This window comes from Lathamus discolor, chromosome 1 (assembly GCF_037157495.1).
Source record: "Lathamus discolor isolate bLatDis1 chromosome 1, bLatDis1.hap1, whole genome shotgun sequence".
In the NCBI taxonomy this organism is placed as follows: domain Eukaryota; kingdom Metazoa; phylum Chordata; class Aves; order Psittaciformes; family Psittacidae; genus Lathamus; species Lathamus discolor.
This window is the reverse complement of record NC_088884.1, coordinates 6505228-6533207: the sequence shown is the minus strand read 5'-3', so window position 1 is coordinate 6533207 and position 27980 is coordinate 6505228. Positions and strand designations below refer to the sequence as shown.

General features: G+C 46.5%; 1 protein-coding gene across 3 annotated transcripts; it reads right to left on the bottom strand.

Annotated features, from left to right (window-relative positions):
• Positions 1–116: 116 nt before the first annotated feature.
• On the bottom strand, positions 117–27879 carry COPG2 (COPI coat complex subunit gamma 2). 3 transcript variants are annotated; one of them, XM_065675628.1, is made up of 24 exons: positions 27786–27879; positions 26156–26208; positions 25017–25097; positions 23956–24027; positions 22748–22827; positions 21573–21648; positions 21045–21137; positions 19862–19948; positions 18083–18240; positions 17062–17195; positions 11708–11775; positions 10679–10867; positions 9674–9769; positions 9022–9265; positions 8416–8491; positions 7636–7739; positions 6651–6776; positions 5258–5320; positions 5007–5146; positions 4271–4442; positions 2888–2985; positions 2074–2212; positions 1610–1708; positions 117–629 (listed from the first exon to the last, which is right to left on the bottom strand). In XM_065675628.1, exons 1-24 carry the CDS (start codon positions 27820–27822, stop codon positions 499–501), a joined length of 2616 nt encoding a protein of 871 aa, XP_065531700.1. In that variant the 5' UTR covers positions 27823–27879; the 3' UTR covers positions 117–498. The 3 variants fall into 3 exon arrangements, with proteins under 3 accessions (XP_065531700.1, XP_065531791.1, XP_065531729.1); XM_065675719.1 differs by lacking the exon at positions 26156–26208 and having other exon boundaries at positions 27786–27845; XM_065675657.1 differs by lacking the exons at positions 26156–26208; positions 27786–27879 and adding an exon at positions 26031–26130.
• Positions 27880–27980: the final 101 nt, after the last annotated feature.

The window sequence follows — 27980 nt, the reverse complement described above, 5'->3', positions numbered from 1 at the left end:
ACAGAGGAGATGAACATCAGGATACCATAAACTTGGAGGCTGTGTGGGTTTTAACTGCTTATGTTTGAAGTTCCTTGGTGTCCCTTTAGGAATAAGGGGCTTTTTCTAGCCAGAACTAGAACAAGAACTGTTTATTTTATTACCAGTACTTCAGATGAATTCCAACACTTGGACCAGGGTTTAGTTTCTGTTAATAAAAATCAATTTTGACAAAAGTCTGATGCCATTTTTCTTCCCACTTGCCTCTTTTCCCTTCCCTGCTCTACTGCAAGTGGCCAGAGATGCGGTAAGTTAGACGGGAATGTGTAAGTGACAACAAGGGAAGGGACATGGGAAAGGCTCAGTTCCAGCCACCTATTGCCACTACTGTAACGTACAAAATATACCAAATGGAGGAGTGAAAACCACATGCAGAAGGGCAGACAGACTGCTTGATAGCTGGCAAATACCGAACCAGTGCTTGCTAAGGGGGTTTCCACCACAGTCATGCTGTAACACTCAGCCTACAGAAGCCAGGATGACATCTACAGGTGTTTCTTCTTTGCTTCTAACAGTCACCTGCATGGTGACACCATCTCCGAGCGCGAGCCTGGACCTCACCAGCACATCACAGCCACCTCTGTAGACACCTGAGGGGACAAAGCAATGTTTGAGAGTGGCTTTAGGAGACAACTTGAGATTTTCTTGTAGACATCACTTCAGGAGTTGCTCAGTGATCTAGTCCTAACCCAGGAGCCATCAACAGACACACTGAGTCTATGACAGTTGCAGAAAAGGGGGAAATGACAAACAAATACCCAAACCCCCAATTTCTCCTAAGCTCTTGAGGCCAAGACCGAAGATAACAGATAATGCTGTAATTAAAGAGTCAGCAAGTGTTGCTGGAGGGCTTGGCTGACTTAAATAGGTAAAAAGCAGAAAGTGGGTAGCTGAAGCTCACTTCCAGTTTGAGAAGGCCACACACACTGCAAGGCTAGTACACTGGCGCAGTGCCCTTGCCCTTAAGGGAGAAATAGTCGTGAGCATGGAGGTAGGAGGGGGCTTTGCTCCCAAGGAACAAGTGAAGGGACAGGAGGAAACAGCCTCAAGCTGCACCAGAGCAGGTTTAGATGGAGATGAGGAACAATTCCTTCCCCAAAGGGTGCTCAGGCATTGGAACAGGCTGCCCAGGGCAGTGCCGGAGTCACCGTCCCTGGAGGAATATAGAAGACATGTACATGTGGTGCTTAGCGTCACGGTTTAGTGGTGGCCTTGGAAGTGCTGGGTTAACAGCTGGACTCGATAAACTTAATGGTCTTTTCTAACCTAAATGACTAGGATTCTGTAAGAAGCTGTCGGTACTGCAGGACAATTCAGGATGTGTCTGTAAGATGGTCCTAAGAATCCCCTTCCAAGGTAAGCACAGGCAAGGAACTTAGTCAGGTGTCTGCTCTGAAAGTTCTTCATTCAAAGGATTCACTACCATTCCCATAGGCAGAATACATCCATTCTGATCAACACAGAGAAAAACCTCTCAGAGTAAGAGCAGGATCTCCCAACCCATTCCCCTCCCTTTAGTAAAACCCTGTGGGGACAGAGGGCCATGGAGTTCTGCAGTGTGAGTACTTACCAGCTAAGTAGAGCGTGTGAGAATTCTTGTTCTCTGGCACTTTATCTGACCTCTCACAGGGCTGCATGCCCAAGAACTTGATGATGTTATTGACAGCTTCTGCATGCAGAGATTGAGGAAGAGAATTACCTCTAGGTTAGTGCCAAGCTTCCTTCTCCTCTAAGCACCCATGTGTGTTAACCATTTCCAATCAGCAGCTTGACTGCAACCCCATCAATACTCCTACTCTGCCATGTCCGCACAGCCCAGGAACCCACCCCTTCCTCCACCCAGCTTCAGGAGAGCAATGCCTACCTTCCACTGACTATAATCCCAGTATTGCAACACAAAACCTTGTTGCTGGGACATGACTTCCCATTGGAAGGCACCAAATTCTCCTCCTACGTACCAAATATATCCCCAGCGTGGCAGATTTACCAGCATTACTATGTGGGTCACCAATAAACAAGGAGAGTTCATCTCACCATCAAGGGTTTTAATGGAACTAAGTGCAAAAGTTTCTTCTTTCTCAAAGTCATCTCCCACTTCTTCCCATGCAGCTGCAAAGTTGGGCTTTAAAACCTTCTGAATATGATCAGACACGGTAACATCCAGGTCTTCCAACTGACAGAAAAGCGAAAGAGAGTTTAAACTTACAGAATATAAGGAGTTAGAGAAATGATCCTCATCTTAGTAAGGGAAAGACAAAGAAAGGCAGCAGCATTTTGCCAAGAGAACCCTGACATGCCTGGCTGTAATTGCAGAAGCACATAATAACAGCATATAAAAGCAGAGAGGAAAAATAGTATTTATGGTGGTTATCTATAAAGCTTAAACACATGTGTGAGGCTAAAAGAGAGCAGAAAATGGGGCAATCACTTTGGGAGTCAGAGCCCATTATACCTTCTACTGGGCAGCTGAGAAGAGACACTCAGAATCCAGAAGAAGCCTTTACTTCCTCCAAGCCCGAAACCCAGGCACTTTCCTGAGATCTGACTTGTAGTTCCATGAGTGATAACATGAACACAATAAACAGAAGTACAAATGCCTGGGAGAGATTGGTATGGAGTTCTGACAACAGACAAAGGAAGTTATTCCTTCCTTCCTTTCTAAACCCACAAATCCTTTCTCCAATGGGCACAACAGGAGGAAGGTTTTGGGGAAGGACCTAAAGTTATGAGCTACAGTATCGTGGTGTTTCAGGCAGGTTTGCTGCTCTTTCCTATTGGATTTAGATCTGAAAGAAAACTGTCAGCCCAATGGCCACCTGTACGAAACTAAAACGAGTTCTGAACTTACCACATATTCATCATCATAGCCATCTTCTTCTGGGACACCAGTGTTTGGGTCACAGTCTCGAACAGTGAACTTCATTGTGCAACTGAAAGTACAAGCAACTGGGGAGGAGAGAAAAGCCTGTCGGTTAGTGGTACTGCAGTTCCTTCTCTTCAAGCAAAAAGAGACCTGAAAGAATCTACATCAGCTTTGCCCCAGAAGATAGAGACACAGATGTGCTCAGAGCACATTTCAGCTGCATATGTATTTCCACCAGGCTCCCCAGGCTTAAGATGAAGGCCAAAGGAGGATCTCAGAAGAGGAATGTGCCAGGGCCATAATGTAACAAGCTCAATCCTCCCAGAGTGGAAACTCTGAGAAGAGAAATTCTGCAAAGGGTTTCTGAGAAATGGATCATGAACCAACCCCACAGGTCAGAGAATTCACACTAGTTCTAATCTTTCCTGGTATTAAAGGGATAACCAAGAAACCTCCTTGCTGATGAGCCCAATCATGTTAAATCAACTGCAAATGGGCTGACAGGCTGAGAACATTGGGGCTCTTGGGCCTGGAGAAGAGAAGCTGCATGGAGACCCCAGAGCAGCTTCCAGTGCCTAAAGGGGCTACAAGAAACCTGGAGAGGGGCTTTGGACAAGGGCCTGCAGGACAGGCCAAGGGGAATGGCTTGAACCTGCCAGAGGGGAGACTGAGATGAGCTCTTAGGCAGAAGCTCTTCCCTGTGAGGGTGCTGAGGCGCTGGCACAGGGTGCCCAGAGAAGCTGTGGCTGCCCCATCCCTGGCAGTGTTCGAGGCCAGGTTGGACACAGGGGCTTGGAGCAAGCTGCTCTAGGGGAAGGTGTCCCTGCCCGTGGCAGGGGATTGGAGCTGCATGAGCTTTAAGGTCCCTTCCAACCCAAACCAGTCTGGGATTCTACATCCAATGAAGTTTCTTGTAGGTGTGAATAACAGTAATAAAGGGAAGTTTTATGCAGGCCCGGACTACTGATATTTTACTTTCTATATGCATTTTCCTTTCACTGATTATGTTCTTGAATACAACAAAAATCCATGTTTTCAGATCTGCTCTTTTCACTGATTGAAGGCAGTAAATTCCATTTCCTATTACCTGCACCAATTCCTATTACCCTCTCCAATCCTCTTCAACATCCCATTTGCAGAAATACCGCTGATTATTTCAAAAGGTTTACACTATGTTGTAAAGCTTGTGTAAAATATTTTGCACAAACACAGGTTCTACATGAAAACCAGCACATGATACATGAGAAACAGTCAGTTCCAGAATCTCAATGTATTCCCCAAACCCCACCCCCTCAACATTTCATTCTGTTCTCCCAAAGCTTCCTTTGAGAGATGTATTGGGCAAAACAACTCCCTCCCAACAGGTACCTGCAGTGGAGTCATCCTGCGGGATCTGGACGAGGGTGTAACAAATGCCTGGCTGGTTGTAAGCCAAGCTGGGTGCTGGGATGAAACGGATCACAACATAAGCATCTGATGGCTCCATCTGCACAGTGACTCTCTCCAACAGCTGATCATTTAAGGTGTTTGTGCAATCAAACTGCAGAATAATACACAGAAAAGGACTTCAACATAGAAGAAACATTCCTAATCAAGACTTTTTCCTCAAGTCCATGGTATAAAGAGGACACCCAGTTTGCTGAAGAAACCGCTCTTCTCAAAACCAGCTTTTCTCTCCAAGTTAACTATAAATCCTTAACACATGGGATAACAAACCCCATCCTTATTTGATTGTTGAGGAAAGCAGCACGCACCCCCTTAATTCTACATTGCAACTCCCCAAAGAAAGAAGCTGTACTCCACAGGGAACTGCTTATGCTTCATTTAGATTAGATCAAAGGCAGAAGCTCTTCCCTGTGAGGGTGCTGAGGCGCTGGCACAGGGTGCCCAGAGAAGCTGTGGCTGCCCCATTCCTGGGACTGTTCAAGGCCAGGCTGGACACAGGGGCTTGCAGGAAGCTGCTCTAGTGGAAGGTGTCCCTGTCCATGGCAAGGGTTGGAAATGGAGGAGCTTTAAGGTCCCTTCCAACACAAATCACTCTGTGACTCTATCATTAAAGGCCAACTCCAACTGCACCCAGGCAAAAGCATGTAGCTTCTCTTACCTGGAAAACAATGTGATTTGTGAACACATGTTTAATACAACAAACAAAATACTCTGTTTCTGCTTCTGTGAGGTGCACTGGCTCCGAAGACTTGAACAATGGGCCCAAGCTCTTGAACTCTGGAATGGCTGCCAGTTGTTCTAGGCAGAAAGGAAAAGAAGGTGACACTTAGTGAAAGGCTTGTTCATTGCTCCCTCCTGACCTGTTAACAACACTTCAAGCACTGGTGACCCCCACTGTTCTTGTCTCACCTTGAAATATATCCTGCCGTGAAGGTGCAACTTTCTCAGGCTTGCTGGTGACAAGGGCAATCTCTGGAAGAAGAAACAAAGACTTTGTGCTGTCACCTGCATCATTCAGGAGTTTTAAATGCTGCTATAACTCCACTAAATACTCCTTAACCCCTAGTGTTGCACACATCCTGCTGTGAACCGTTGTCAGTTTGGCTCCTCACACATACATACTGAGATATCTTTACCACAAGGCAATACTGGGTTGTAAGGAGAAAAGAGAAGAGGTGTTTGGGTCTCACGAGACCCCACTTGCAGCACTGTGTGCAGTTCTGCTGTCCCCAACATCAGAAGGACATGGAGCTGTTGGAGCAAGCGAAGAAGAGGCCACGAGGATGATTAAGGACTGGAGCACCTCCATTATGGAGACAGACTGAGAACACTGGGGCTGTTGAGCCTGGAGAAGAGAAGCTGTGTGGAGACCTCGGAGCAGCTTCCAGTGTCTGAAGGGGGGCTACAAGGATGCTGAAGAAGGACTCTTCGTCAGGTACTGTAGTGATAGGACAAGGGGTAACGGGTTCAGACTGAAACACGGGAAAATTTAAGTTGGACATAAGGAAGTTCTTCCCTGCGAGAGTGCTGAGGCACTGGCACAGGGTGCCTAAGGAAGTCATAAATGCTCCATCCCTGGCAGTGTTGAAGGCCAGGTTGGACAGAGGCTTGGTCTAGTTAAAGGTGTCCCTGCCCATGGCAGGGGTTGGAATTGGATGATCTTAAGGTCTTTCCCACACAAACCACTCTGTGATTCTATGATTCTATGACAAAAGCACACTTCAGTCCAAAATATTCAGAAAAAAGGCTGGAAAAAGGAGGAGAAGGGGGAAAATGCCCTCAAATTCTTCTTAAAGTTGCACAAAGTCAGAATGGAAGAACTGTGCAAGAACACTGAAGAAAGCCAGTGAAGTGACTGAGCACTCCTGGATGTATCCACTAACCAATGCTGATCTAGGTACAAACTCCTCTCTCACAACAAAACTCACAGAACAAACAACCACATTCTTGCCAACCCACATTTCTTTGGAAGAAGCGCTCACTTCCTTTATCTGTGAAGATCAGGGAGGCTTCTGCAAAGCCAGTGACGCTGTACCCTGCTTAGCTGAGCCACCACGTGTCTTGCCTTGAGCCTACTGGGATGGAGCCAATGTACAGACACCAAGTTTCGCTATGGCAACATGAATGCTTATAGCTTTCTCCATGGCCTGTTTAAACATCGAACCCCAGACTGGTTTGTGTTGGAAGAGACCTTAAAGCTCAGCCAGTTCCAGCCCCCTGCCACAGGCAGGGACACCTTCCACTAGAGCAGGTTGCTCCAAGCCCCTGTGTCCAACCTGGCCTTGGTTAGCCTGAGTGTTACCTGCTTTCTGTTCAAAGACTGGGGCAGTAGCCAGTGGAACTGTTTTCATATCAAAAGGTTTCTCAGATGGCTCCAGTGTGTATTGGTGCAGGGCTTTCTCCATCCCAGGAACAGAGACTGTCAATCCTGCAAGTAAACACAGGCAGGAAAAGTCAGTTTTAGCAGCAGGAACTGTCAGAGGCCCACGGTAATTGGGTTTACATGTGAAGAGTGTGAAGTTTGGATGGCCCACTGCACCAAATGCGGCAAGATGCCCGAGTCTGAAAATTTACCTGTGTCTTACTTACATCCTCCTTGAGATACAAGCAAGAAAGATTATTTAAAGAGCTCTTCTCTGAAGCCTGTCCGTTGGTTCAGGCTGCAGAGAAACTCTTGTGAGCAATCTAGAGTTCACAGCTAGATTCAGTTTGGACTTCAGCTAACAAAAAGCTGGCGAAAGCACGTTTGTGTCTCAGTAAACACAAACACACACTAAGTACTTCACAATGCTAGACAGGATAAAAACACTGCTCTGCAGATGACACAGGAAGTTGCTATTCCAGAGGGAACTGCAGTCTGAACAGTTCACTCCAGCAAAGTCATCTTGCAGTCCTCTCACCTGTGTTGACTACTCTGCTCCCATGGACTCAACTACAGACCATAAACCAGTTTTATAACCAACCCTGGCAATAAGAAGTGGCATCCTCACTTTGTAATGGAGATGAGGAAGTAAAGATTAGGAAACTTGTCCCAAGTGAGTGATAGAAAAAGCAATGATAAAAAAAGCTTAACTCATACTTTTCCTCCATTTCCTTCACAATCCTTCCCATATTTTGGCAAATTTGCCATTTCCAGTACCTCAAAGGAAAGAACTTGGGCCAGAAAAAAAAATTGTGTCCTTTGTAGTTATTCTGACCCAAGTTACATTAGAGAAAACTATTACAGCAAAGGCCCCCCATAATAAAGTTAAATAACAGCTCATAAAATAACCCTTTCCATCACTGACCATTAAAGATATAGGCAGCATTCAGTGCTATCTGCCTCTGCTGTAGGACATTCAAGTAGAAGGTTGCTCTGTCCCGCACTTCATCATCACTGTCTATCATGCACCTGTGTTGGGGAATGAGAGGACAGCAGTCAGCAGCTGAGGACGCCAGGAGAGCCGAGTTAGAAATGGCATCAAGATTGGACTTGATACTGCAATGATGCTCTGAGATCCCTCAACAGCTATTCCAATTAGACAAAAAAATTGTTCCTGCAACACAGAAGTTGAAATTTGAATGTGTCACATCAGAAAACCAAGATTAAAGGAGATGTGTGAGTTGTTAACACCAGGCACACTTGCTAGGTTATAAAATATACACCTCCAAACCTTACAAAGTTCAACCAAGCCAACTGAAAGGTACAGGAACTTGTGACATGATGTATGGCATCACTACTCAGCCACACCCACAAATGTTATTCATGAGTAACAGGGAAATATGTTTTCTTGCTTCAAGGGATGCAAAAAGATGTGTACATATAGCAACGCAGATTTATTACCCGCAGAGGAATGTTCTCAGAGTTTACGATCATCTGTTCTAATCACATCTTTCACTTGCTCATCTCCAGCAGTGCTTTGCTACCTCCAGCCAGGAAGGCTGAAGGGAACCATCTCCCAGCTCCTCAACTGGTATGTTGTGGCAATCCCAGGCCAAGTTCTGACTGGACCTGACCTTGCTTATTCTGTGGAGCCAGACCAAGTGTCACCAAGAAGCTCAGCACAGGTACAGCCGTGTCCACTCACCTCTGCAACAGCACCAAGATGCTGGGAAGAAGATTCTCATTCTGGGCACCAAACTTGGCCAGTGCACTGACAGCAGCTGAGAGGAAAACAGGGAGATGTCAGAGGTGCAAGAGCTATACACAAACACATCCTCAGAGTCATGATTCAAGGCATCTCATCACAGTCTCCCCTCTGGCAGGTTAAAGCCATTCCCCTTGTCCTGTCCATACAGGCCCCTTGTCCAAAGCTCCTCTCCCAAGTTTCTTGTAGCCTTTTAGGCACTGGAGCTGCTCCAAGGCCTCCCAGAGCCTTCTCCAGGATGAACAGCCCAGCTCTCTCAGCTTAGCAGCACTGCAACTCTGCTCTGTGAGAGCTCTCTTTTTAAACTGGAAAAAGGTTTGAACCAGACTAGATGAGCTTTAAGATCCCTTCCAACCAAACCATTCTGTGATTCTTTATGAGGAGATTAAACACACTGCAGGATAAAAAACACCTTCACAGCTGACTCATTCAAGAGCTCGACCTTCACAATGCCTCTGGAATAACCATCGCCTCCCATCCCCAAACCCAGTTTCAGCCAGGAGATTTCCAGCAGTCATGAGTCCATCAAACATGAACTGAACTCACCAGCTCTCACAGCCTCATTCTCCAGCACCACCCTGTTGAAGATGAAGCGGATGTATTTGGAAGGGGATGGAGTCCTCGGCCCCTCTTTGCCTAAGAGATGCAGGATCTTCGTGGCCAGAACAGTGTGCTCACAGTCCTCGATGAACTCGCAGAGGTGAGCCAAGCCTGCTTCCTTACTCTCAGGATTCTCCTCAATGACACTGATTATACAGTCCACAATGGCTCGCTTGTACTCAAAGCCACCCTGGGAAAGGAAAATCAAGGACACTGACCCAGCAGACAGAGCTCAGACCTCAGCGCTGCTCAGTTCCCCTCACACTTCAACTACTTCTTGCCATTAAGAAAAACAACTATTGTACATCAAGAGAACAGAGGAGTAGTGCTGGTTGACCTAACAGGGTCTTCTTAGTTCCCCCATGCCCACAAAGGCACATCTAAGCAACAATTCCAATCAGCTGTTGATGTACAGACAAGTCTGACCCATGAGATAAGTAAGGTCACTTAATCACTCAGACACCATCATTGCTGTATACTGACATAAGACAGAAAAGACCCTTCATGCTTGGAAATTACTTATTCCTTTCACCTGACACATTATGAGAGCTTTCCCCCCATCACTACACAAAGAAAAGTCTGTGCATCATCCACGTACATCATCCCTGAGCATATTGGAGAGGAAGGTCATCATGACACTGTGCTTCCGAGGGTACTTCTGGCACAGAGCACTGATAGCCTGTACCACCACCACCTGCAAACCAATAGAGGAGGACATCAGTCACATGCATTTATTATGAAGAATGAAGTCTATGAAGAACACACACTTCTCACTAGCTCAAGCTGTCACAGTGACAGATGAAATTAATGTACAAGGATCCAAATCAGGTGGTGGAGTCTCAGCATGAGTGTTAAGACCCCTGTGCTGGTACGGTGCAAGACCTGGCTCTATTAGAGGACTGTAATTTAGGATAGACTCCATTAATTCAAAGCTTCCCCTCACTTCCTCCCTCTGTCTCAGTGATGATCCTGACCTAATTCTACCTGAAGTAGTTACATCTTGGCTTTAAAACCCTTTGCAATTTGAAATTTCTCTAATCCCCATTTCCTTTTCTCATAAACACAAGAACTTACAGCCCCTGTGCTCTAGTAGAAACTGACTCGGTAGAGACATATTATCCTCTACTATATGCCTTCTATTAGTAGAGACATGCTCCTCAAGGCAACTCTGTGGTGTAAAGGGGATGGGTACAAGTCAACTGCCACCCTTAACCAAGTTCTTAGCCAAGTTTAGTCACTATAGGAACTTGTAATTCATACTATTTCCTAACTATCACACTTGAAGTGATATAGACTCAATCAGAGCAGTTAAAATCCCTCTTCCTCTCCAAAGGTACAACCAGAAGGCAGTACAATGGTTTGCAAGACACTGCACAGGAGCCAGAAATCCACCAAGCAACATTTATCCTTCCTTGGAGTGGTGGAAGGAAAAGACACGGCATATTTCAGTTGGAAAGCAGAGCACTACACCTTCTGAATTTCAAGCTGGCTTTGTTCTATCATACTAAGCCACTAAAGGATTAACAAATGGGAAAAGCTTCATAATAACAAGAATGGGAGAAAAACCTGCAGCTGGAAAGAGCAGAGGCCTCCAATGCCACACCTTAAACTCATCTGATATCTCTGACACGAAGGAAGAGATCTGTTTCATGAGCCTGTCTACACTGCTCTCACTGCCTGTCTTCAGCAGGGTGGTGATGGCGAGAGTAGCGATGCTGCGGTTGGAGTCAGTGATGAGGTTTTCCAGGTCCAGGTTGCAGGCAGTGACTGCAGATGGATGCTTCATGGCTACCTGCAAGAAATGCAATTCCAAACTATATGGGAGCAATAATGTAGGATCAGAATCATGGAACAGTTTGTGCTGGAAGGAACCTTAAAGCTCCTCTAGTTCCAACCCCTTGCCATGGGCTGGGACAGCTTCCACTAGAGCAGGCTGCTCCAAGCCCCATCCAATCTGGCCTTAAACACTGCAAGGGACAGGGCAGCCACAGGTTCTCTGGGCAACCTGTTCAGAGCCTTATAACCCTTAAAGAGCTTCTTCCCAGTACCTAATCTAAATCTTCCCTGTTAGTTTAAAGCCTTTCCCCTTTGCTCTATCCCTACTTGCTCTTATACAAAATCTAAAATTCAAAGCTTCTGATGGGGCAAGGATTAAGGATTGCAGCTAAACCTACATCACACTGCTGCTGGCAGGATGCAATCAAAGCTCACGTTCTTGTGTTTCAGCATTTCAAATGAACTCCAAGTGACAGTTCATGAGTTTGACAATCACAAGCTGTTTCTGCCGTGTGCAGCTTTGACATCAGAATGTTATTCCCTTCACACACATCCTAGTCACACTTTTGGCACTATTAAATATCCGAGACTTTAGTTCCTTGCGGCTCACAAGTTATCAACCTACATACAGCTCTGTGGTCCAGAAATAAGCAAACAGAGCTTGGATGCAGAGAACATTTCCATCATACCAGGAGATTTGGCATTGACAAACCAATTCTCCATCATGGAGTATCTCCAAGTAATCATGAGAGCAGTAACTCCAGGTAGCACTGTAACTGAACACAGGTAACTGAAGTCTGGCTTCCTCTGATGCTCAGAGGTTTCTGCTTGTTTAGAAGGCTTTGGCAGCACTCACTTTATTCAGGGTCCGTACGGCTGCATATCTCAACACAGGTTTGGGAGAGCTACAGAACAGCTGCAGCACTGAAAAAGAGGAAGAGAAAAATAAGGAAGAGAAGTCACTCACAACAAGATGTTACGGAGCAGAGACTGTTTAACAAATGTCAGCTCCCAGTAATGCAACTCTAGGCATCTGGAATGTGCGGGGAGCGGAAGGGGAGAGCCCTCACAACCAGATCAATTGCTGAGGTGAGTAGCTTGAGAGAGGACGCCTTCAACACCGGAGCACGGGACAGATCAGCGTCCAGGAGCCTCAACTCAGAGCAGCCAGAGCTACCGAGGGAGCTTCAAGTCCTCGACAGGACCTGCCCAGGAGCCGGCAGCTCAACTGACTGAGCCGGGACTCACAGGGGGTGGAGCCAGGAGCAGCAGCACCAGCCCTGAGTGGTTAAAAACCTGCCCCAGGGAACGCGAGCGAGCAGGAGCACGGCGAGGCAGTTTGCACGGATGGTGAGCACCTGTCACATGGCCAGGGCCCGGTCTGGGAGCTCTGCGCTGGCTGCCCCGGCGGTGGCCAGCGTAGGCACCCAGACAGAGCAGATGACAGGGGAGGCTGCAGGGCAGAGCTCGGAGTGTAGAGGGTGCCTGCACTGGGCTTGTGAGGGAAAGGTGCACGATGGGCAGGGCTGCGCTCGGTGCTCCCTGGTGGAGGCCCTCTTGCAGCAGGGGCTGAGCTGCAGAATGCTATTAGCGGGCTTCAAGATGTCAGGGTAGCTGAGAGGAAGCAGGGCTGCTTGCTCCAGCCCCAAACTGTGCAGGGGCCTCAAGCTTCCCCTCCAGCTCACAAAAGAAAGAAGGAGGCCACCAACCCGGGAAGTTGGGAATTAGTGACAAAGAAAAATAACAAAAGAAAGAGGAAAATGACAATTAAAGGCAAGGGGATTCCTCCTAAATCTGTTGTCCCCATGCAGAACCGCTTGGCTGTCCTGCAGGAGACTAACGGGGAAACGCACTTGCACCACAAACAGCCGGATTATGCACGGGTAAAGTTCTCTACTGGCGCTGCAAAGAAAAAGCGACGGGTCGTAGTAATAGAGGACTCTACTTTGAAAGGGATGGAAGCACTCGTCTGTCGGCCTGACCCCGTCTCGAGAGAGGTGTGCTGCCTACCAGGAGCACGGATCAGGGATGTTACAGAGAGGCTGCCTGCTCTAGTAAGTTCCATGGACTATTACCCGCTCCTGGTGATCCATGGGGGTGCTAGGGATATAGGTAGTAGTAGACTGGGGACCATAAAGAAAGACTACAGAGCCCTGGGAGAGGTGGTTAGGGGCTCCGGTGCTCAGATAGTCTTTTTGTCAATTCTCCAGGACACAGGGGAGAATCAAAAAAAAGCTAGGAGGATTGGCCAGGTTAATAAATGGTTAAAAGGGTGGTGTCATAGTCAGGGGTTTGGGTGTCTTGAACACAGGACTGAAGTTTGTAGGCCAGGTCTACTGGGGGCTGTTGGAGAGGCTGATGATAAAGAAGGGGAAGAGCAGTTTTGGTAGGAGGCTTGCCAGACTGGTCAAGGAGGCTTTAAACTAGATGTGTTGGGGGAGGGGGGCATCATTCCATCCCAACACACCCAGTCAGTGGCCAACACCTATAATAAATGCTCGGAACAATGTAGATATATTCCAGCTTCTCCAGCCAACGAGCCGGCTTCAATTGGAGCTCAGCTCAGATGCCTCTATACATACGCCTGTAGCATGGGGAACAAACAAGAGGAATTAGAGATGTGTGCACATCTACAGGGGTATGATATAATAGGCATCACAGAAACATGGTGGGATGGCTCCTATGACTGGAATGTTGGAATGGAAGGTTACAGGCTCTTTAGAAAAGACAGGCCTGGCAGGCGAGGAGCGGGAGTTGCCCTTTATGTTAGGGATAGGCTGGAGAGTATGGAACTCTGTCTGGGGACAGGTGAGCAGTTTACAGAGTTTGTGGGTCAGGGTTAAAGGGAAAACAGCCATGGGAGACATTACTGTGGGGATCTGTTACAGGCTGCCTGATCAAAGAGAATCTGTGGATGAAGCACTCTACAGGCAGATAGGAAAAGCCTCACGCTCGCAGGCCCTTGTTCTCATGGGGGATTTCAACCACCCTGACATCTGTTGGAACGATGGCACTGCACGGCACAAGCAATCCAGGAGGTTCCTCGACTGTGTGGAAGACAACTTCCTCCTGCAAGTAATAGAGGAGCTGACAAGGAGAGGTGCCATGCTTGACCTTGTGCTCACCAACAGGGAAGGGCTCATCGGAAATGTGATGATCCAGGGCAGCCTTGGATGTAGCGGTCACGAGATGGTCGAATTTGAGATCCCCAGGACAGTGAGAAGAGCGTGTAGCAAGCTCACTGCCCTGGACTTCAAAAGAGCAGACTTTGGCCTCTTCAGGAGCCTGCTTAGGAAGGTTCCGTGGGATATAGCCCTGGAGGGCAAGGGAGCCCAAGACTCTTGGTTGATATTCAAGTATCACCTGCTACAAGCTCAGGAGTGCTGCATCCCAACTAGAAGGAAGTGCAGCAGGAGGGCCAGGAGACCTCCTTGGATGGATAAGGAGCTGCTGAGGAAAATTCAAAGGGAAAAAGAGGCTTATATAAAATGGAAGCAAGGACAGGTGGCCTGGGTAGAGTACAGGGATGTTGTCTGGGAAGCTAGGGACCAGGTTAGGAAGGCTAAGGCCCAGTTAGAATTAAACTTGGCCAGGGATGTTAAGGATAACAGGAAGGGATTCTACAGGTATGTAGCAAACAAAAGCAGACTAGGGCAACATAGGCCCCCTGAGGAAGCTCTCGGGAGAGCTGGCTACCCAGGATTTGGAGAAGGCTGAGGTTCTGAACGACTTCTTTGCCTCGGTCTTCACTGGCAAAGGCTCTGACTGCACCACCCAAGTCTTAGAAGGTAGACGCAGGGACTGTGACAATGAAGACCTTGGGCCCACTGTAGGAGAGGATCTGGTTCAAGACCATCTTCAAAATCTGAACATGCATAAGTCCATGGGACCTGATGGAATCCATCCGTGGGTCCTGAAGGAGCTGGCGAATGAAGTTGCTAAGCCACTGGCCATCGTATTTGAAAAATCATGGCAGTCAGGTGAAGTTCCCGATGACTGGAAAAAGGGAAATATAAAGCCCCTTTTCAAGAAGGGGAAAATGGATGACCCAGAGAATTAGAGACCAGTCAGTCTCACCTCTGTGCCTGGCAAAATCTTGGAGCACATTCTCCTGGAAGGCATGCTAAGGCACATGAAAAACAACAAGGTGCTTGGTGACAGCCAGCATGGCTTCACTAAGGGGAAATCCTGCCTGACCAATTTGGTGGCCTTCTATGATGGGGTTACAGAACTGATGGACAAGGGTAAAGCAGTTGATGTCATCTACCTGGACTTGTGCAAAGCGTTTGACACTGTCCCACACCAGATCCTTGTCTCTAAATTGGAGAGATATCAATTTGATGGATGGACCACTTGGTGGATAAAGAACTGGCTGGATGGCCGCACACAAAGAGTTGTGGTCAATGGCTCGATGTCCGGCTGGAGACCGGTAACGAGTGGTGTCCCTCAGGGATCGGTGTTGGGACCGGTCTTGTTTAACATCTTCGTCGCTGACATGGACAGTGGGATTGAGTGCGCCCTCAGCAAGTTTGCTTATGACACCAAGCTGTGTGGTCCGGTTGATACGCTGGAGGGAAGGGATGCCATCCAGAGGGACCTTGACACGCTTGTTAGGTGGGCTGATGCCAACCTTATGAAGTTCAACCATGACAAGTGCAAGGTGCTATACCTGGGTCGGAGCAATCCCAGGCACAGCTACAGAGTGGGCAGAAGAGATTCAGAGCGGCCCTGAGGAGAAGGACTTGGGGGTGCTGGTCAATGAGAAAATGAACATGAGCCGGCTGCAGTGTGCGCTCGCAGCCCAGAAAGCCAACTGTATCCTGGGCTGCATCAAAAGGAGCGTGACCAGCAGGTCGAAGGAGGTGATCCTGCCCCTCTACTCTGCTCTTGTGAGACCTCACCTGGAGTATTGTGTGCAGTTCTGGTGTCCTCAACATAAAAAGGAGATGGAACTGTTGGAACAAGTTCAGAGGAGGCCACGAGGATGAGCAGGGGACTGGAGCACCTCCCGTATGAAGACAGGCTGAGGAAGTTGGGGCTGTTCAGCCTGGAGAAGAGAAGGCTGCGTGGGGACCTCATAGCAGCCTTTCAGTACCTGAAGGGGGCCTATAGGGATGCTGGGGAGGGACTCTTCGTCAGGGACTGTAGTGACAGGACAAGGGCTAACGGGTTAAAACTTAAACAGGGGAAGTTCAGATTGGATTCAAGGAGGAAGTTCCTTACTGTAAGGGTGGTGAGGCACTGGAACATATTGCCCAGGGAGGTTGTGAGTGCTCCATCCCTGGCAGTGTTCAAGGCCAGGTTGGACAAAGCCTTGGGTGACATGGTTTAGTGTGAGGTGTCCCTGCCCATGGCAGGGGGGTTGGAACTGGATGATCTTGAGGTCCTTTCCAACCCTAACTATTCTATATTCTGATGAGGAAAGGGAAATTGCCTTGAGCCAGCACTTTGATCATAGAATCATATGGCGCTCAATCCCATTGTCCATGTCAGCGACAAAGATGTTAAACAAGACCAGTCCCAACACCGATCCCTGAGGGACACAACTCATTACTGGTCTCCAGCCGGACATTGAGCCATTGATCACAACTCTTTGAGTGCGGCCATCCAGCCAGTTCTTTATCCACTGAGTCGCCCATCCATCAAATTGTTATCTCTCTAATTTAGAGACAAGGATGTTGTGTGGGACAGTGTCGAACGCTTTGATATTGGCAATGCGAATAGTTCAGTCAGAATTCACTGCAGCAGGAAATCAGATTGTGTCTTTCTTTGAAAGAAACGGAATAGAGAGTGAAGTCCAATGTACCCACTGTCAGCTACACACTGCTAGACATTCACGTGGCTCTACCCATAACTTATTACTGGCTTCACAAGCAAGTTCGAAATAACCTCCTGGTTTTCATCTTGCATCAGCAATAGGTGGTTTGCACAGCTGCCTGTGGCACATCTGGGCTATCGAATTTTGATCTACCTTCCTTTACCCCAACTTCCTGAAGCTGGAAAGAGGAAAGTGCCACCTCTACTGCCTGTTCCCAAAAGCCCTGAAGGAAAGGGGGAAAAGGGATCAATGTGCGTCTCACCCCAAAGCCCTCTAACTGGGGAAGAATCAGGAAATTCACGGTTTGAGTCCAGTGTTTATGTTGTGCTGTCTCTTATGTGCTTTACCACCCTTTCAGCTGCTTGAGTGGTACCAAGGACTCCATGACCAACCTGAAACAGCAGGTGCCAGCTCCCTGGCTGTGCAGTTTGGGAGATGGATGATTGCAGAAGCAGCTTCATAAATAACCATTTCATGCTTGTTCCTCAGACAGCTCTCAATGAAGTCAAACAGTGGACTTTCATGGCTACAACCAAAAAAGGATTCATAGCAAGAATGATGCTGAATTACACACAACCCACTAACACTGCATTTCTGAGAACTTCACTCGCATAGCTAATGCACTGGCTTGCATTTTTCCTAGGCCATCATACTGCTCAACTCATACTTGAGCTCTAATCATTCTATTTATTGTTAAACTATTCATCTTGACATTATATTCTTTGGGCTAGAAATGCTGCTTTCTACATATAAATACTTCACCATTAATCATGTATCATTTACCATAAATCATATATATTATCACATGTAATATGTTATTTCTACAACAAATATCCACTGATAAAGAATTTCATCAGGTAACTGTACCCTCCCCTGATAATATGAGAGGGCAGGATAGGAGAGACCCCTTCATTTACATCCCCAAAATATAGGTGGAACCATATTGCATTTGAAATCACAGAATCACGCAGAATGGTCTGGGTTGGAAAGGATGTTAAGATCACCCAGTTCCAAACCCCAGCCACGGGCAGGGACACCTTTCACTAGAGCAGGTTGCTCCAAGCCCCATCCAACCTGGCCTTGAACACTGCCAGGGTTGGGGCAGCCACAGCTTCTCTGGGCACCCTGTGCCAGCACCTCAGCACCCTCACAGGGAAGAACTTCTGCCTTACCTCCAACCTGAACTTCCCATTTCACTTTGAACTCATCACTCCTTGTCCTATCACTACAATCCCTGATGAAGAATCCCTCTCCAGCACAGAGAAGGTCCCTTCCAACCCAAACCATTCTATGATTTTATGATTCTATCTATATTTACATTTCCACAAGCTTCAAACCCCACAACTTTCCTAGCTACCCTTTACCTCAAAATATTAAGTAGGTTTTGTAATTCACACACTGCCTTTTACTTACCCCTCTTCAGATTCCTTCAGGAGCCTGCTTGCAATTCGGATCAGCATGCAGTAAGCAAACTGTGATTTCATGCCCGATTTAGTGAACTTATTCAGCATCTTGGAAACTGCAAGACGATCATTTTTACGAAGGTGATAGAGCAGCCCCAAAGCATGATACTAGGAAATGAGAAACAAAGATGTGCAGCTATTGAATACACTCCTTAGTGGGAAACGCCAGACTGCAAGACCTAAAAGAGTGCTAGTTATTAGTGTTTCCTAGCTGAAATACCCTCTAAACTCAAATGAGCCTGACAAGTTACAAGTATCTGCAGTATTTCCTTCCCCTTCCTGTCCACCATAAGACAGGCTCAATGCATTCCTGAAGATTAAAAGAGCCAAGGAGTTTACTCCACTTTCTCCCCATTAAATGTCAAAACTTCAAAGGCTCACTGAATTAACCTGCATAGTAACACCTGCATTTCCAGTATGCTCAACATCCAGGATTATCCCAAGGCCTTTAAATGACAGCTGAACTTACAAAAATGTACACTAGAAGTACAAAGAAGCATTTCTAGTTGCCAAGTTGTTTGGATTTGGGTTTTTCTGTCATAAGACCAGAGTGAGTTCAGAAGAGGCCACAAAGATGCTGAGAGGGCTGGAGCAGCTTTGCTCTGGAGCCAGGCTGAAAGAGCTGGGCTGGGTCAGCCTGAAGAAGAGAAGGCTCTTGAAGGGAAGACCTTAGAGCAGCTCCAGTGCCTAAAGGCGTTACAGGAAACCTGGAAAGGGGCTTTGGACAAGGACCTATAGGGACAGGACAAGGGGAATGGCTTTAACCTGCCCGAGGGGAGACTGAGATGAGCTCTTAGGCAGAAGTTCTTCCCTGTGAGAGTGCTGAGGCGCTGGCACAGGGTGCCCAGAGAAGCTGCGGCTGCCCCATCCCTGGCAGTGCTCAAGGCCAGGTTGGACACAGGGGCTTGGAGCAAGCTGCTCTAGTGGAAGGTGTCCCTGCCCATGGCAGGGGTTGGAACTGGAGGAGCTTTAAGGTCCTTCCAACCCAAAACCAGTCTGGGATTCTATGATTAATGAAGCTGCTCACTGGATAAGAGCAGTGTCACAGACTAGAGTTAGTCTGTAACACTGACTGAATACAGAGAACACCTTCATTTCCACAGCTCTTTGGAGTATTTGTACCCATTATAATTTCACTAACATGGATATCTTACTCACATCTGGGCTAATCTCCATGGGCCTATAGCAACTGCAAATGTTCTGAAGGCCAAGGTAAGAGATGCTGCTGTTGTGGGTGGCAGAGAGATAATTTCTTAAGCTCTTTGAAAACTCGGAATCAAAGCCATACTGTGACAACTACTGTGAAACAGTCAGTGGCATCCCAGCCATCAGAAGGTTGGCAGGGAAAGGGCAAGAGCACCATACTGAAGAGCCAGCTCCTAAAAAAGAATCTTGCACTGGGATCACCAAACTTGTGAGTTTCTGAAGTAGTTGTTTACCCTCAAGTCACAGTCAGAATCATACAATGATTCTAACAGAATCATAGAATTGGGTTGGAAAGGACCTTATGAACATCCAGTTCCAACCCCCTGCCACGGGCAGGGACACCTTCCACTAGATCAGGCTGCTCCAAGCCCCATCCAACCTAGCCTTGAACACTGTTATTTCTGGAAGAATAAAGAAAAAAGGAAAACCAGTTACTCCTTAATTTACTTTAAGAACTCACAGAATGCTATGAAAACCCTCCAGTGCGTTAATTGCTCCTTGAAGCAACCACCCTCTAACATACCTGCACCATGATGTTGTCACTAGAGGCTGCTTCTTGAGCTTCATTGATCCACCGCTTGACTATGTCATAGCTGATTTTCATCATATGCTGGAAGAAGCCACAAATGGAGACTGGTGACAAACTAAGATGAGAAGCACAGCGAGGTACCACAAGCCTTGTTTTACAGGCTTTGAGACAACTGAGGGCTTTGCTGTGTACTACGGATAACAGAGAGTAACTCACATCTACAGTTTGTATGGATGCACTTGTTTCAATGAAGAGATAAGTAACTTGGAGAGTTACCTTCAAACAGGACTGAAGACAATAGGAGGAGAATGCACCTGGCTACGGTTATCCCAGTAAGTCACTATTAATTCAGTTGTTAGTATTAATTCAACTTTGCACCCTCAGGGTCCTAACAGAGGCCTCACTCCATCTCAGCTGGACCTTTTACCTCCTGCCTTTTTGATTTACCAAGGCAGCCAGCCCCTATATATTTATAAACCACTGGTTTTCTTACATCTCAGTCCTGGACTACCCATGCTCTCATCTGTATTATCCTCTCAAATAAAGAATTAACCTAGCAAGATATTTTCCAGCCTTTTCTCCAAAATAAGGGAGGAACACCAGAGCTAACTTCATCTTGCCCTTCTATCTATTAGCAAAAATGATACTGAATTGCAGCAGGGCAGCAATTTCATGGAGCTTTTCTTTTGCAGAGCACAAAGCCAACTGCTTTTACTGCCTGTCACAGAACTCACACACTCTTTCAGTCACATGTGTTAGTTCTTCCGCAGCACAGGTTGTTTCTTAGTTACTCTCACCAAACTAAGAGACACTTTCATAGTCTTCACTGTGCTTGACTACTCTAAACCGACAAGGCCCTTTCCCAGAGAAACTCATCTCTCTATGCAGTCAGCATAGGATGACAGAGCACTTTGCACTTAGTTATTACAATTCATGTACTCTAAGGTAAGAGAACATTAAAGAAGGCGTTTGAGAGGACTGAGTCTGCCTGAGACAAAAGAAAACTCCACTGCCACTACTTCCTGTTTATTTTCCAGTGAGCAGATGAAGAGAAAGAAACATCTCAAAAGGAAAAGAAGAAAGAACAAAACAAAGGTCAAGCAGAGCTACAAATGCAGCAGAGTAGCCTCCTACCCAAAACACAACACACAGATTACCAATCTACTGCTTTACTTACTAAGGAAGACACCAGTGCAGAACTAGACACACTGGGGACTTTGTCCACAATGGCTTGTTTCATATATCTCTCAATGGCTTGTAGCATCGTAGCCTGTGAGAGGGAAAAAGAAGTGTTGATACTTTGGAAGCAGAGCATAAAAGCAGTATGAGGCAAAAATAAACAAACAGCATATTCAAAATGCATCATGAACTGTTCTGCAAGGGAGAGATCAGTATCAGCTGCCTGGTCCTGAAGGTTTAGCGACAGAAACAAAGTCTACAGCAAAGAAATCTCAGATCAGAAACCAGAGCTCCAAAGCTCCTGCCTTCTCTCTCCATGTTTACAGTGCTCCAGCTCCACAGAGCTCATTGCATCTGCAGCAGGTTTCAGAGCTGTCCTCCCAACAGCAGAAGTTCCATTACCACTACAAGAACACACACTGCAAGAGAGAACTTCTCTATTTTAATTTTCTAATTTAGCACTTTTCTATTTATTTTTAAATACACTCCTCATCTCTCTCATGACAGAGATGTGATTTGGACTTACATCAGTGATCCTGCAGAGTGCTCTAATGGCCGGGCCTCGGTACACATCTTCCTTCCCTGTCATATCTTTGGTCAAACTGAAATAATCATAGACACTCTGTTAACACCACTTTAACATCCCAATGCCTGGTCTTTTGTGACATTTGCCTCATCTCATGTAGCCGTTGGTCAAGCTGTTACCACCTAACTGCTGAGCTCTAGTACTGGCTAGAAACAACCTCTTAATAATCAGCTACTTAAGAATTAACAGCATGAGATTCTGTGGAAAGAGAGAACATTACAAAATGCACAGTTCATAGAATTAGAGAATCAGAGACTGGTTTGTGTAGGAAGGGACCTTAAGATCACTCAGTTCCAAAGCCCTGCCATGAGCAGGGACACCTTCCACTAGAGCAGCTTGCTCCAAGCCCCATCCAACCTGGCCTTGAACACTGCCAGAGATGGGGCATCCACAGCTTCTCTGGGCACCCTGTGCCAGCGCCTCAGCACCCGCATACTAAATAATTTCTTCCTTATATCCAACCTGAACTTCCCCTCTAAGTTTAAAATAATATGTTCAAGTTTTCATAATACACCTTTGCCACATGCCTGGTTCTTTCAGCTCAGTTGCTCTCCTAAGTGCTTTCTTTCTACCACGTGACATTTTGAGTTAGGTAACAGCAAAGCTTCAGTTGCTGAGCAGCTTTAAAAAAATATAGAAAGTAAAACACAAACATGTCAGAGATCCCATTTTGCTCTCTGGCAACTATAACATCTATCCTGCAGTCCAAAAACCTGACAGTTCAGCTGCAGGACTGAACTGGGCTTTGCTCTGCTTGTCCCTAACTGCTCTGACAGCAAAGCGAAACAGAAATCACAGCCTTGGTGTGAGAAAACCACCAAGCACCAATAGCTAAAAGGAATCAAAACCAACTCCCCCCTATAAAGAAACCCACAAGAAACCAAAGTTTCACCCAACTGCGAAACTGCAGGCAAGCCTCTTGCCCTTTTAGTAAAGGGTAACATCACAGGAAGAAGAAATCAACATTTCATGTGGTAACATACTCTGTATCATAGGACAGTTTGTTTTCCTTTATTATCCTTCATAATGCAGAATTACAGCAGCTAAAAGAAACACACTGAGATACAGCTACTTGTTTCAGAGCTCTAATACTGTATTGTCTGTGGTTCTACTACCTGCTTGTGACAATGATGACGTCCTCAGAAATATTGGCCATCTCTTTGATGGTAAAGTAACACATTCTTCTAAGGGTTTGCTGCGAAAATGCAGTGCAGAAAACGATTAATGTAAAGCATAAATAAACACTTCCTACAAGTTTTAAAGTTAAATAAACCTAAAAGTTCAAATACTCAACTTTAAATTTTGAGCAAACTTTTAAATAGAACACCCTCTTCCCCACTTCTATACAAAGATAAAGCAGCTGTGTACAAAGCACACAAGTTAAATTGTGTTTGATAACTGGGGAATAGCCTTACTGCCAGTTATCAAACAAATCAGGAGAATAAAGATATCTCTACCTTGTAAGATAAGACTAAAAACAAAAATCCATGTTAATTATGAGAGAAGTGAAACATCTGAATGCAGAAGCCTCACAGTTATCACTTAAATGCTTTAAACCCAACTTCCTCTGATCTATTTGCTATTGAAAAGCAAATATCCAAAGACTCTTTAACTCTTGGAAAGCAAATAACATATTTACATTAACCGTCCCCCCCCCGCCCCATTTCAGCATGTGGCTATGAGAAAGGTCCCAAGCACTCTGTAGTTCCAACACAGTTCCATGTTCAACCTTCCTCAGTCAAATCTCTAAACACCTGAGGTGCCAGTTCATACTGAACAAAAATTAATGAGTAAAAACTCAGAAGAGTTCTTACACACTGCAAAAGAGATCAGAGAAGGAATTTACACTGGGCTAAGTCCAAAATTTAATCTAGCGGTTTTAGGATATTCTCACTCCTTGACTGCATGCTGATTCCTGAATAGAGGAAGTTGTTCTAGGGAATAGCTGGATTTAATCTACAGGCAACTTGTAAATTCTGAGTTCAACAGATGGTGATTATTTGTAAATGTAAGAAACAGTCATAAAATGTTATTTATTTGTCTATGAAAGGCTTTTGTCATTATTGACATGCTTTAAAACAGTAATTCAATGCAGAAAAGAATAAACCCAGCACCAAAATCAAACTGCAGAAATAACTGTGTGTTATTATTCAGTCACTTGTTTCCAAACCATGACTTGCCTCCAGCTAGTACTTGGCATGCAGAGCTTGTCCTGTGAAGTGCTCACATCCCAACATCCAACTGCAGTTGGATGTAATCTGTAGTTACCACAAATCCAGACAAAAGCAGGGAGGCAGCAAGTGCTAAACAACCAGGAACTTACATCATTGGATTGAAATAATCTGGTCATCGCAAAAAAAGCTTCTGTGGCTTCAGTGGTTCCAAAGTGTTCACCCTAAAAACAGCACATGAGAAGCGAGAGAAAAACCACTGTCTTTACTGATCTGCCTCCACCTTTCAGCCTACATTTTTAACACCTACCCACACACCAACAATCTTTGCTTTGAGGCTTTTTCTCGTGTTAGAAACCGTCCCTCCCTCACCTTGTGTTTCCTGGGGAGTACTTGCCAAATTTACCATTAGCTACTTGGTTTCAACAAATGCCATCCACAGCCATACAGCGATGTAACACTTTGTCAAGTAGTCTGTGTTCCCTCTTTTGATATCATTGATTTTGTGTCATGCCTAAAAGGGATCTACTTGCTGAATGAATTAAGACTGAACAGCATAGGTCCAACCTACTTTGATGTACTAAAGATACTAAAGAAAATCTTTCTTATCATGCTTCTAATTTAGCCTCAGACAAAAAGACACCTTCCACTTCATCACTTCTTGGCCTACGTTTTCACTTCATCTCAGTCATTCCCACTTTAGCTGGGCAAACACAAGTATCTCTTTAATCACACAGGGCTGTGATGGTCACAGATGAAGCAGCAGCTCTCACTTGGCACTCACAGAAAAAGTATTAAAAGCTTCAGTGATATGTATCTCACTCCGGTTAGCAGCAAGACAGAGGAGAGAACATAATACTAAAGCATAAACACCCCATTCTGGATCTCCTTAAAAAGCTACCTCCCAGATCTGTCAGGAAGAGGTATAAAACTTCTTTCACACTGAAAGCTATCAGAAATTAGAATCATAGCATCACAGAATGGCTTGGCTTTGAAAGGACCTTAAGCTCATCCAGTTCCAACCCCCTGCCAAAGGCAGGGACACCTCACGCTAGACATGTCTCTCAAGGCTCTGTGCAACCTGGCTTTGAACACTGCCAGGGATGGAGCATTCACCACTTCTCTGGCCTCATCACCCTCACAGTAAAGAACTTCTTCCTTATATTACCCTTGGGAATATTCATTCTGGCTGGAAAGAAATTATAACACTTACCTGGTTCAGCAAGTAAAGGATTTTGGTAAGGATGTGCAGACATCTTCGTGGATTTATAGGGGTCTCATTAAAGATACGAGCCTACAGACACAGCATAAAGGGAGTATTACAGTGTAACCCAACAATAACCATTTCCCTTTCATCATAAAAAGTAAAGCCATTTGTTTTCAACCAAGTAGCTTTTCATTCTAAAAATGTGTCCCAGAGAACACATTCTTGTCATCCAGCTCAGGCATGTTTAGTTTGCCGGATGGGCAGCAGCCTGAGCAAATGACAACTGGCCACCCTCTGGAACTAGCAAAAATACTTTAATATAAAAGCATAACAACTTCATCTTTCCATAGCATCTGTAGCCCAAACACTACTTGATAGTAGTGTGTAGGAACACAAGATGGAAATTACTAAGTTCCTTCTTTTAGCTACTTGCAACTAAGAGAGTTCAGCATTATTTCACAACAGATTCACTTCATCACTTGCAGTTATTCCTGGAGAAGACAAAGAGAAGCAGGAAAATTTGCTACACTGTAGGTCAAATGAACATAGGGAAACATGGAGGACACCTCTTCAGTAAGAGCACCCCGAGATCCCACTTGTCCACGTGGAGGGCCATAAGCCACAGATAATCTAATTACTATACATAAACCTCTCCGAGAGTAAGTTCATAGAATCCCAGACTGGTTTGGTTTGGAAGGGACCTTAAAGCTCATCCAGTTCCAACCCTGCCACAGGCAGGGACACCTTCCACTACAGCAGCTTGCTCCAAGCCGTTGTGTCCAACCTGGCCTTGAACACTGCCAGGGATGAGGCAGCCACAGCTTCACTGAGCACCCTGTGCCAGCACCTCAGCACCCTCCCTGACCTTGTGCTCACACTGTGCGGGTGCAGCCCAGCACACACAGGAGGTTCTGGGCTCAAGCACGCACTGAAGCCAGGTCATGGGGATCTTTGCCACCCAACAACCCAAATCCTTCCCCTCAGGGCTGCTCTCAAGCCATGGGCATTTAATTTACATACCCTGTGTTTTTAAATTAACCGTTTGAATTTAGCCATTCAAACTTGGGAGTTGCACTGCAGAACTTCCTCAAGCTGCTAACACATTCTGAAGGAAAAGAGTTCAACAGTCTGACAACCATTCGTACCTCCTGCAGCACAGCACTCTTCTCCAAATGCTGGAAAGGATTAGAGCCACTACCTGAGGAACAAAAGAGACCTCTCAGTTAAGGAAATGCATTCCTCACAAGAAAACCCCAAAAGAACTGGAAGAACAGCCCCTAAACTTTACAAAAACACCTCATGCTACAGTGAAACCCCTCTTGGAATAACTTATGTTCTCCATCAACAGCTTTCAATCCACTTTCCTCAGCTGTATATTCACAGGTACAGGAGGAAAAGGTGTGGGGGAAGCAGTACCAACATAGCTGGAAGGTGAGGAAGAACAGTATAATACTCCCTCTTTACATAAAGCCATTCACTCTATTTTTCCCTAGTGCCCCTATTTTTACTACTTCAGGCACAGAAAGCACTGAAGGCATCAGGACAGAGCTACTGATCTGGATCTCAAACAGAAGTGCATCAATCAATGCTCCACTAAAATGGGCTACTCAGCACACTCTAAATATAGTCTGGCTTCCACACAACACAAAATCATCAGCAGCAGAGTATCCTCATCCTGTAACTCCTAAGCCTTTCAACAGGCCAGAACCAGCCCTTGAGAGTAATGACTTACTGCTGATGACACTTCTCTGTCGGCAGCAGAGAGCAGCCTTCTAACCCACATTCCCAGTGAAACCAGCCCTCACAGCCACTGTGGCAGACACATAAACCTCTCCAAACCCTCACTACTGCTTCTGACACTTCGCCTCCAGCAGTAATTTTTCCTTTTCAGCTCATTTATTCTTCAGTTCTTACATCCAAAGCAAAAGGAAACTGAGAATGAAATGGATCTCACTCCACCTGGGCTCAGAAGACCTATCAGCAGCAGCAACAGATAACTCAGGACAGCACAGAATCACAGAATGGTTAGACTTGGAAAGGACCTTAAGATCATCTTAAGCTGCTCACGCTCTTGGGGTGCAGCCCAGCACGCGGGTGGGTTCTGGGCTCAAGCACACACTGACGCCGGGTCATGTTCAGCTTCTCATCGACCAATACACCCAAATCCTTCTCCGCAGGGATACTCTGCATCAGTTCTCCACACAACCTGCAGCACCAGTTATTACAGGCAACCTAAACTTAATTTCCAGGTTTTAAGGAGGGAAAAAGTGCAAGCGATGGCCTCATCCACAACAACTCCGCCTGACGGGATGGTTTTATCCCGCCCACAGGGTACTTTAATACAGCCGCTGCTGACACAGCCCAAACCCCAGCGCATGCAGCCAGCTGCTGCCCAGCTTTCCAGGCGGAGGTGCAGACCCCGACCAAGCCCTCTCCTCCTCATACTATGAGCGAGGAACAGACCCAGCCGCAGCCCGCACGCTTGCGGGGAACCGCTTCCCCCCAAGCGTGGCCCCAGGGGCCCGATGCGGGCCCTGCATCCCGCTGACCGTCCCGAAGAGCCGGGAGAGGCCGAAAGGCCTGGGCAGGGAAGGCAGACGGTGCTTCCTTCCTCAGCAGTTACCCCCTCTCACATCAGCGGCCATGACTTCCTCCCTCACCTGAGCGGCCGCTACAGGACGCGGGACGCTCTGAGCGCCCAACGATCGCTGCCCACAGGGCGGTGCCGCCGTGCCCCCGCCCCACAGCTCGGCCCCGCCGCCGCCAGCCCCGTACCGCACTCCTCGTCCTTCTTGTCGAACTTCTTAAGCATGGCGCCGCCCGTCGCCCTCTTCCCTCCGAGCCGCACCGCCGAGGGGAGGCCCGCCGGAAGTCCAGCCCCCTCAGCGCACGTTTTGCGTTCTGATTGGGCTGCGGCGCTGTCGCTCAAAGCCCATAGGCTGCTGAGGTGAGGGAGCACCCCATAGGGGC

What these genes read in the sequence shown, in the direction of transcription:
- COPG2 (XM_065675628.1), bottom strand. Translation starts at nt 27,822, where the DNA reads ATGCTTAAGAAGTTCGACAAGAAGGACGAGGAGTGCG. An exon ending in CCGTACGGACCCTGAATAAA is followed by an intron (nt 10,868 to 11,707) that starts GTGAGTGCTGCC and finishes CATTTCTTGCAG; the next exon opens with GTAGCCATGAAGCATCCATC. An exon ending in ACGGCAGGATATATTTCAAG is followed by an intron (nt 5,147 to 5,257) that starts GTGAGACAAGAA and finishes CTTTCTGCCTAG; the next exon opens with AACAACTGGCAGCCATTCCA.